Here is a 10,494-nt window from a genome sequence, read left to right as displayed (position 1 = left end):
CAGAAACCCTGCAGGTTCATCAGGTCCCTGAGCGCTCTGACCTTTAATTTGATCTACCGTCGCTGTAAACATCCATCAACACAAACAAACACTGGAGTCAGTAAACAGTTTACAGAGAAAACATTCCCAGAAACCAGGTGATAAAGGATTTCAGCTGCTCAACAGTTCAGGGTCTCCTTTGTTGTATTGTTCATGTCCTGATGTTCCAGATGTTTTCAATGATTGACAGGTCTGGACTGCAGGAGGCCAGTTTATCAGCGGACTCTTCTACTAGAGAACCATGCTGTTGGAATACGTGCAGAATGTGGTTGGACGTTGTTCTGCTGAAATAAACAAGACCTTCCCTGAAAGAGACGTTGTCTGGATGGCAGCATATGTTGCTCCAAAACCTGAATATATCATTCAGCATTAATGCTTCCTTCCAGATGTTCACGCTACCCATGCCATGTGCACTAATGCATCCTTGTACCATCACAGATGCTGGCTTTAGAACTGAGCTGATAACAAGCTGGATGGTCCCTCTCCTCTTTAACCTGGAGGATGCAGCGTCCATGATTTCCAAACAGAATCTCAGATTGTGATCCATCAGACCTCAGGACAGTTTTCCACTTCACCTCAGTCCATCTTCAATGATCTCGGTCCAGAGAAGGCGGCGGTGTTTCTGGATCATGTTTCTATCTGGTTTCTTCTTTGGAGAGTTTTAACATCATTTGTGGACGCAGCGATGAACTGTGTTCACAGACGATGGTTTTCACAAGTGTTCCTGAGCCCATGCAGTGATTTCCACTCCAGAATAGTGTGTTTTTAATGCAGTGCTACCTGAGGGCCCGAAGATCACCACCATCCAATATTGGTTTCCAGCCTTGTCCCTTGTGTTCACAGATTTCTCCAGATTCTCTGAATCTTTTAATGATATTATGAACCGTAGACGATGAAATCCACTAATTATTTGTAGTTTTACGTTACGTTGAGGAACATTATTCTTAGATTGTTGCACTATTTTCCAACACAGTCTTTCAGAGTGGTGAACCTCCCCATCTTCACTGCTGAGAGACTCTGCCTCTCTGAAATCATCTTTTTATACCCAATCATGTTACTGATCTGTTGCCTCATTAGTTGTCAGATGTTCCACCAGGTGTTTGTTGTGGTATTACACAACTTTTCCAGTCTTTTTTTGACCCTGTCACAACTTTTTAGAGACGTGTTGCTGCCATCAAAGTCAAAATAAGCAGATATTTCTCACAATACAACATTTTTCAGTTTCAACATTTGATATGTTGTCCTATTTTCTAGTAAATATGAGTTCATGTGATTTAATAATCATTGTTTTTATTTACATTTTACACAGCGTACCAACCTTTTGGGAAACAAGGTTGTAAAATGCAGTTTTTAATGTTTTCACAGCTGATCTTTAACTCTGAGATCCCAAAACACCTGTCAACTAAATACTGAACGTTTCTTCATATTAACACGGTAAGATGTTTTTTATCTGGTGAACGTTGGAAACCTCGTAGATTGTTGGTATTAAAGGGACTCTCTCGCTCGCTCACTCTCAAAGTCTCTCTCACGTCTCTCTTCCCTGAGCAGCATAAAGTCCAGTTATTGTCACAGATTTTGTTGAAATGCTTGAGTTGAAGAATCAAGTTTTAATTCATTAAAATACAAAAATATCATTTGAACAATAGAGAAACTAACATGATGCAGCATGATGGTTTGTTGTGTCTACAGATCAGAGTTCTCCTACAACTACATCTCATCTTACAAACACAAACAGTGTGATGCATAGAAAGATCATTTTTCAGAAAGCAGTTGATGCACATGTAAAATGACATCTACTCATTTTCAGACAAAAATATATATCATATATTTTTATGGGAAAAATCCTGCAGGGACTAGAAGACATGAAGCTGTCAGGTGATCAGTGAGCGGCACGCCCGCACACACACACTATGAACATTAGGTAGGAACATGGTGGAGAAGATCGAAGGCACTGGGTGGTTTGGTAATTCTGCTGCTAGCAACACTCACAATAAATCCCAGTATTATTAATACCCATTTCTAAAACTATCACCTCCTTCAGCAGTCACATTTCAGGATGTGTCTGCAGCTACAAGGAGGAACCTGAAAGTTAAAGAAGAGATCAGCTGGTTTGTGTCCCATGTGGAGATCAGCTGACTCAGATGTGAAACAGCCGCCTGTAAACAAACAGTCATATCTCTGGTTTGATCTGCACGTGAAGAGAAATCAGTCTGGATGTCGCCACATCTTCCACTTCCTGTTTACAAATGTCTGGGCTGTGTGATTGCTGCTGTGTTTGGAAGAGTGTGTGTGTGTGTGTGTGATGGGGCAGGGGTCCCAAACAACCAACCAAAGAGCCAACCACCAGCAGGTTGTTGTGTTCAGTGACTGACTTTGGTCCGATTATATATTATGTATATTTACTTCTTAACATCACAAGCCCTTTCTTTAACATCAGTACCAACATGTCTTCGTTTACAAACAGAATCTCAGATTGTGATCAACTCTGAGGCATCAGCGGATCAGTAAGAACATCAAGTGAAAATCAACTACATACTTCTGATTAACTACGTGTGCAAAGAGGTTCCTGTCGGTTTAGTTTCCGCCACAGAGCTGGCGGTTGACCAACACATTCTTCTTGCTGTGACTGGAGACAAGTTTTTCCAAAGTATAGCCTGTGCTCACTTTAGTCTCTTTAAGGCTTGTGGGTAATACTTGAGGAAGATCCTGTGGGCGACCGCGTACGTGTCTCCCTGAGGTTTGGTCGGGTACTTCCTGCCGTTGTAGATGAATCCCTTCTCTACCTGGAAAACCGCCTGGTTGAAGGTGTCCTGTTTGAAGGGCCGTCCAGTGTCCAGGCACTCCACCAGCGTCTGGACAAACAGGCCCCATCGCTGGGCGTAGTAGTCCTCCATCAGGCCCCCCCACTCTTTGCTGGCGTAGTCCAGGATCTCACCGCTGGGCCCCCACAGGGTGAGCTGGTTTCTGGCGTTCATGTCGTAGATCTGCGCCTCCTTCTCATCGATGGCCATGGATCGCGCCTGCTCCAGCCACGCCCCCAGCAGGAAGTTCCTGTCACTACTCAGCAGACGATTGAGCTCCGGCAGCAGGTCGTAGACCAGCACGCCGCCCGCGGTCAGCAGCTCCGGCAGCTTCTTGTTCTGGAAAGCGTCGGCGATATCCTGGTAGAAGGATGTTGTTAGGACTTGGAGGACCTGCCGAGTCACATCCACAAGATCGTACCGGAAGGTCTCCTTGGACATGAGAGAGGGCGCCGCCTCCATCATGAGTTTCCAGGCTCGGCACAAGTCCGCCGGGTCGTACCAAAGGCCAGCGTTCATGCGAAAGGAGGGCCGGTGTACCAGTGGGCTGTGGTTGTGGTTCCGGTAATGTGGTACGGTGCAGTTGTAAACGCTGGCGAACAGGAGCCTCCATGCTGCGGTCAGGCTCTCTTGCGTGCTTCCATAGCGACGTACCGCGTACAGTGACGCCCACTTGGCCAAGTTGACCGGCTCCTTGCGCCACGCCAGCTCACTCATGAGCTCATACATCACGGGGTTCTGCTCGATGCCCTCGGGCGTCATACCGATGCCCACCATGGTGGAGTTGGGAAAGTGCAAGGCTTTGAAGGGCCCCGAGTTGATGCTCTCGACTGTGCCGTAGAAACCGCTGTTGCCCCCAAAGTTGTTCAGCATACACCAGATGAAGGGCTGTCCATAGAAGGACTCAGTGTAGGAGAAAATTGGCTCTGTCTCTGCAAACAGGTCCAGCACGATCATCCGTCCGAGGGGCACTCCGTGGAGCAGAGCCCGGATCTGGGTCGGCTTCCAGAACGCTGCATCGCTGAAGAACAGCCAGCCCTGCATCAGCCAAACGGCCTGAGGATCAACTGGGGAGACAAAATGAGGTTTGGATGAGGGTCAACATTGGAAGTCAAACATGGCTGAAACCCAGCAGGCAGCTCGAGCGTCTGGACAACAAGTCATCAAACTAGGAGGATCATTGGATTTCTACCAACAGATGTCAGAATTCAGATGGCCGATCGGCCCGTCAGCTTCAAAACATCCAACATGAACAGGACACGTACCTGCAGTCATGGAGGCAAAGACGGAGCGGCTCACTGCAGACAGGTAGGCGGAATCAGAGGAGGGCGGAGTCATCTCATTGAAGGTGTCCGTGTTGTAGATGTGATCCGTCCCAAACGTCTTCACCACCTCGGACAGATAGAGGGAGCCGATCTGGAGGAAGAGTGGGTCCCGGGGGTCCAAGATATAGGTGCACGAGAAGCTGCAGTTGAAATGAGCCCAAGCTCCGAGTCGGGTCACATTGGCTTCTGGATGGAGCCTGAAACACAGGAAGCACATCAGTGAGGCAGCGTAGCGCTCTGACACATGGACGTGTTCATGATCTAAAGCTGCCAGGCAGCCAGTAAACAGGACGTAGGAACTCAGCTGGAGGGACGTCTCTAGTCCTTTCCTGGACATCTGCGCTCAGAGGTGGGTCGAGGCTGCCTTCATGAAGGCAGGCCTCAATGTTCTGTAAAGCCGCCACATAAAGTTTACCTGACTTGTCGCCCACAGCTTCAGTGTTCCTCTTTGTGAATACCGTCTGGTAACTCAGCTCCTGTTAACGTTTGAACAACACTCTGAAAGGCGGACCGATCAGACACCAGTATCGGTGGTTAGCAGTGTTTGTCCCGCCCCTCCTTCACTGTGATTGGAGGGCTGGTGACAGTGACAAACGCAACGTTAATATTTTTAAACTCTCGCTGACCTGAAAAATAAAAATCACCAAACGTTTACCGCAGAATGAACTTTCAGCAAGTCACGTCGAGCTGCTTCATTTAAACAATTTAAAAATATCCTGTACTCAGGAAACAACACTTTGGTGGACACTGGTAGCTGGACTGGTGGATCCATTGGTGCAGCGTTATAAGACACAAACAAACTCACCTGAGGATTCCAAGGGGGATGTTCCCAGAGAAGGCTGGCAGCACGGGAATCATGCCGAGGCTTCTCATTCGCTCTAAGATTTTAAACTGAAAGAGTGAGGAAGCGAGAGGAAGAGAGTGTTACTCTCAGTGCACGTTACTCTCAGTGTGTGTTGTTGCTACATGTGTGTCGGTACCTGGAGGGTCAGTTGGTTCACGTGCCAGGACTGTGGCAGAGGTCCACCAAACCGGAACATGTTAGCCATGCGGTTCCAGGCGAGAAAGGCCGGGCCTGAGAAGAACTCTTCGATCTCGGACTGGTTTAAACCGAGAGCCCGGTACACCTGAAGGGGAACCAACCGGGTCAGAACTCTGCTCCACAGATCATGGAGGAATGATCTCATGATCCCTGCCATCATCCCATCAGCTCTTACCTCCTGCCACAGAGCTTCCTGTCCAGTGAAAGCCAGCGGCAGGTTGATTCCATTGAGGGCCATCCAGTCGATCTCTCTCTCCCATCGGGACCAGTCCCACCAGACGGAGGAGTAGCTGAAGGTGCAGACGTTCTGGTAATACCGGAATCTACACAGCAACACACAGAGCATGGACGTTAATATCACAGCAGCCTTCAACACAAACTGTAAAGAATAATGTGAACAGGAAGTGAAATGTTGTCAGACGCTGCAGTCTGCAGAGCATCATGGAGGAACAGTCACCGTCACTCTGAAGGAAAATACAACACATTAGTTTCTCTGCTTCATGTTGATGAGCAGGTGAATCTTCAGGAGCTCCCTGAAATCGTGAGGTGGGAATGACGAGAAAGTGAACGTTGTGAACGATGTGAGGCTTGAACCAACCAAACATCAAGTTCCTTATTCCTGGAGCCAGACGAGCCAAAGAGACCAGTACTAACGCTGACATTTCATGCTGACCTCAGTCACCCTTTCATTTCAGAACCAATGTGCTGGAATAAAACATCCAAATCCACTCACACTGAGGCTGAACAGCAGAGAGAGATAGTGATAAAGACACTCCTCTCATGACTTCTGCATGTTCCTCACTTCACATGTCAGCAGCTGTTCAGTGGAATTCATCCTGGAGCACATTTCCAGCTGGTTGTACATGTAGCAGAGCCGTGATCCTCCGTCACAGGAAGTCGGACAAACCAGAGGAACCTGCTGCTGCGGGAGGACTGAAGCCTCCAACAGGAAACAGGGCTGAGAAGCACACGGTGCTGCCATGGCTGCACATGACATAACTGAGGTGAGCTGAAGCGGCTCTAATGCTCCCCAGATAATAGAGGGAGGTCCTTCAACAAGTGTCCATACTGCTCCCAATAAACAATGAAACATAATGACAACATTTGTCACGCATGGGGGGGTCACCATCTCCATCTTAAAATCCAAACATGTACAAACACACTACACGGAGCTGAACTACATGAAGTGATGAGTTTCATACGTGACCATTATAAAACGGCTCTAATAAAGCTCTGTATCACCTGAACAGGAAGAAGAGGCTTACTGTTTACCTACAACTAACACACACCGAACACACACTCTGCATTTGGACCATGAGTGACTTGCTGAAGAACTGTCCCTGATCAATCATTAACTGGCCCCGCCCCTTTGGCTGATGGTTTTGTTAGACTCTGATCAGATCACTTTTTATAGCTTTAAAAACACGCAGACTCTCTTGACTTCCATGAACATCAGAAGTACAAATACAAAATGTTCAATAGTCAGTTTAAAATTAAATTACTAATTAGGTTTATTATAATTATAGAGTAATTATTGTCTGTATTTAAAGTATTTTAACTATTTAATTAAATATTATTATTACATTAAGGAACTCAAAAAAATATACGCAACACTTGTTTTTCTCCCATTTTTCAAAAGTGACAGCAAAAACTCAGATTAATCTTTATGTCCAATAAAATATCAGGGAGGTTATGGTGCATTTTATTAAAGCTCAGAGATCATGTGGAGATCCTGAGGTCTGCTATCGACTTATTAATTTGGTGAATCACCTCACGCTGCAGCCTGATGATGCACCTCACCTATCCTCTTCTGTCCTCACCTGTCCTCAGCTGTCCCCACCTGTCCTCCACTGCCCTCAGCTGTCTACACCTGTCTTCCCCTGTCCTCACCCGTCTTCCCCTGTCTCACCTGTCCCCACGTTCTGATTACAGTGGAGGTGAAGTGCCGAACAGATTTTAAACAAATACAAATTTAGCAAATTAAAGTTTGAAACTCTGAAAACTTTCTGTTGAGTTTAATCAGCAGCTGTGATTAATCTGTTTGACCTCAAAGCTGATGAGAATGATGAAGGTGAGAATGAAGATGATATTTGTTTGTCACTTTTTATTTGATAATTTGAATTTACAGTTTTCAAGTAGTGTGGTTGTAAATTAGACCTGAATAAGAAACAACAACACGTGATGGACAGGTGAGGACAGGGTACATGGGCAGGTGAGGACATGGACAGGTGAGGAGTGTCCTACTGTCCTGAAGGGGGCGCTGCTCTCAGGTGTTGATGGAAACAGGTGCAGTTTAATTTAATTATTTAACCTGAACCACGAGACAAACACCTGCAGACAGACCTGAGTATCACGTGGACAGATAGACTGGGTGAGGGCGGGAAACGCGCTTCAAACCGTGGACCTGCTCCCTGCGCAGGTGCGGGTGTGTAACATACCTGTGCGGGGTGTTGATCCGCAGGACGCCGCTGAGCCTCGGCAGCGGGTTCGGAAGGTCCAGCTGGGTTCCGGACCAGGAGACGTGGCAGTCACAGAAGTACTTGAGGTAGTTGTAGATCCCAGAAGCAACGGCCACCCCGCTGCTGCCGGTGGCCACGACCCGGTTCTGTTTGGTGGACCGGAGCTCGCACACGTCCAGGCTGTCGTTGGACAGGCTGCTGTTGACCGACACGATGAAGTCTGATGATCTAGATCCGAGCAGCCGCCGCAGCAGCTCCGCCGCCGCCCGGCCCTGAACCTCGTCGCTGGCTGCCGGTCTGATGCGGTCCAGAGCCGGAAACTTGGAGTGGCAGCTGACGCGGATACATAGGAGGACGACCAGAACCAGAAGGAGGCAGCAGCCGCCTTGGGTTGACATCTTGTTCCGAGATGAGCTCGGTTTCCCCGCAGTGCGTTTAAAAATCAACTTTCTTCCTCAAGAGAACCAGGAAGTGTACTGGCCAATCAGAGAGCCCGCTACTGTCTCATTATTCCTCTCAGCCAATCAGCTATTCGACATGTAATCAGTCTGTCATGTGACCGTAAGACTGTAGAAGTGCCTTGATGAAAGGAAATAAAGATCACATGGAGCAGAGTATACACACTGCTCCAAAAAATAAAGGAGCACTTAAACAACATCCTAGATCTCAATGAATGAAATCTTCCAGTTCAAATCTTGATTCATTACATAGTGGAATGTGTTGAGAACAAAATAACATCAGAATGATCAATGGAAATCAGAATCATTATCCATGGAGGTCTGGATTCAGAATCATACTCCAAATAAAAGTGGAAAAATCAGATCACAGGCTGATCCAACTTCTGTGGAGATTCCTGAAGACAAGTCCAAATGAGTCTCAGTAGTGTGTGTGTCCTCCACGTGCCTGTATCACTCCCTACAACGCCTGGGCATGCTCCTGATGAGACCACGGATGTTCTCCTGAGGGATCTCCTCCCAGACCCGGATCAAAGCATCGGTCCACTCCCGGACAGTCTGCGGTGGACGCGGCGTCGGCGGACGGAACGAGACGCGATGTCCCGGATGTGCTGGATTGGATTCAGGTCTGGGGGACGGGCGGGCCGGTCCGGAGCGTCGATGCCTTCATCGTGGAGGAACCGCTGACACACTCCAGCCACATAAGGCCGAGCATTGTCCCGCATCAGAAGAACCCAGGACCCGCTGCACCAGCAGATGGTCTTCAACGGGTCTGAGGATCTCATCCCGGGACCTAATGGCAGTCAGGGTACCTCTGGCTAGCACACGGAGGGCTGCGCTGCCCTCCGAAGAAACGCCTCCCCAGACCGTCGCTGACCCGCCGCCGAACCGGTCCCGCTGGAGGATGTTGCAGGCAGCAGAACGTTCTCCACGGCGTCTCCAGACTCCGTCACGTCTGTCACACGTGCTCAGTGTGAACCTGCTCTCATCCGTGAAGACCGCAGGGCGCCGACGGAGAAGCTGCCGATCTCGGTGTTCTCCGGTAAAGTCCGGTCGCCCCGCACGGTGTCGGGCTGTGAGCACAGACCCCACTTGTGGACGTCGGGCCCTCGTACCGCCCTCATGGAGTCTGTTTCTGACAGTTTGAGCAGAAACATGCACATTAGTGGCCTGCTGGAGGTCATTTTGTAGGGCTCTGGCAGCGCTCCTCCTGCTCCTCCTTGCACAAAGGAGCAGATAGCGGTCCCGCTGCCGGGTTGTTGTCCTCCTACGGCCCCCTCCACGTCTCTTGGTGGACCGGCCCGTCTCCCGGTATGTCCTCCGTCCTCTTGACACTGTGCTGACAGACACGGCAAACCTTCTTGCCACAGCGTGCATTGATGTGCCATCCTGGATGAGCTGCACTACCTGAACAACTTCTGTGGGTTGGAGACACCTCATGCTCCCTCTAGTGGTGAGGACACTGACAAAATGCAAAAGGTACCAACGATCATCCAGAAAGGACGAGGACAGAGAAACGGTCTGTGGCCACCACCTGCAGAACCGTTCCTTTATAGGGTTGTCTTGATAATTGCCTCATTTCCACCTGTTTGTTCCATTTGTACAACAGCAGGTGAAACTGATCCTCAATCAGTGTTGATCCTAACTGGACACGTTGATTTCACAGAAGTGGGATTGATTGGAGTTACATTGAGTTGTTTAAGTGTTCCCTTTATTTTTTGGAGCAGTGTATGTGTGTATATATATATGTATACATGTGTGTAGACGTGGCAGTCACATATATGTATGTATGTATATGTATATATATGTATGTATGTGTATATATATATATATATATATATACAGTGAACCCTCGTTTATCGCGGGGGTTACGTTCCAAATAGAGACCGTGATAGGTGAAATCCGTGAAGTAGTAACCTTTTTTTTTTTACAATTATTATACAATGAAATACTCCATAATACATTGAAACCAAAGAACAAAACCTTTTTACAGGCCCAAGCATTTGTTTAACAAATAAAAGTACTGTATAAATGTTTTTTTTTTACAAATAACTACTGTACTGTAAAATAATAATTTGAATCATCAATACGAACTGAAGGCTTCAAATTGCTGAGATCGGCACCGCCCCACTGCGACCCGAGTCATTGGATTAGAACGGGAGGAAATGAAAAATGATTATGAAAACAAATACAAAGTACAGTAGGACAAATAGTGACTCGTGTATTTCACTGCTCTTCTGACTGAGCCGCTGCATCCTGACTCCGCTCTGCAGCGGTTCTTTCTTCTAAAGCCGGCGGTGCAGGTGTGGTTTTTCGAGAGAAGAACATAGTTATCGGTAGTTGTTGTCGCTCTTTTTTCTTCTGGGCAAAAAG

The 10,494-nt window shown here is 47.8% G+C and overlaps 1 protein-coding gene across 1 annotated transcript; it reads right to left on the bottom strand.

Annotated features, from left to right (window-relative positions):
- Nucleotides 1-1,612: 1,612 nt before the first annotated feature.
- naglu (N-acetylglucosaminidase, alpha) lies at nucleotides 1,613-8,705 on the bottom strand. The gene is made up of 6 exons (XM_069725816.1): nucleotides 7,646-8,705; nucleotides 5,383-5,530; nucleotides 5,146-5,292; nucleotides 4,971-5,056; nucleotides 4,106-4,362; nucleotides 1,613-3,907 (listed from the first exon to the last, which is right to left on the bottom strand). Exons 1-6 carry the CDS (start codon nucleotides 8,062-8,064, stop codon nucleotides 2,700-2,702), a joined length of 2,265 nt encoding a protein of 754 aa, XP_069581917.1. The 5' UTR covers nucleotides 8,065-8,705; the 3' UTR covers nucleotides 1,613-2,699.
- Between the last annotated feature and the right edge of the window lie 1,789 nt (nucleotides 8,706-10,494).

This window comes from Brachyistius frenatus, unplaced genomic scaffold (genome assembly GCF_029030835.1).
Source record: "Brachyistius frenatus isolate BFR_SWC_R1_liver_20210118 unplaced genomic scaffold, ASM2903083v1 Contig_451, whole genome shotgun sequence".
Lineage (NCBI taxonomy): Eukaryota > Metazoa > Chordata > Actinopteri > Embiotocidae > Brachyistius > Brachyistius frenatus.
This window is presented reverse-complemented; position numbering and strand designations above follow the sequence as displayed.

Bases quoted from the DNA above. Each gene is read 5' to 3' on its own strand.
- naglu (XM_069725816.1), bottom strand. From the start codon at position 8,064: ATGTCAACCCAAGGCGGCTGCTGCCTCCTTCTGGTTCTGGTCGTCCTC. The intron at 5,531-7,645 runs GTATGTTACACA...GTTGCTGTGTAG, and splicing joins CGGATCAACACCCCGCACAG to ATTCCGGTATTACCAGAACG. The intron at 3,908-4,105 runs GTACGTGTCCTG...TTGTCTCCCCAG, and splicing joins CTTTGCCTCCATGACTGCAG to TTGATCCTCAGGCCGTTTGG.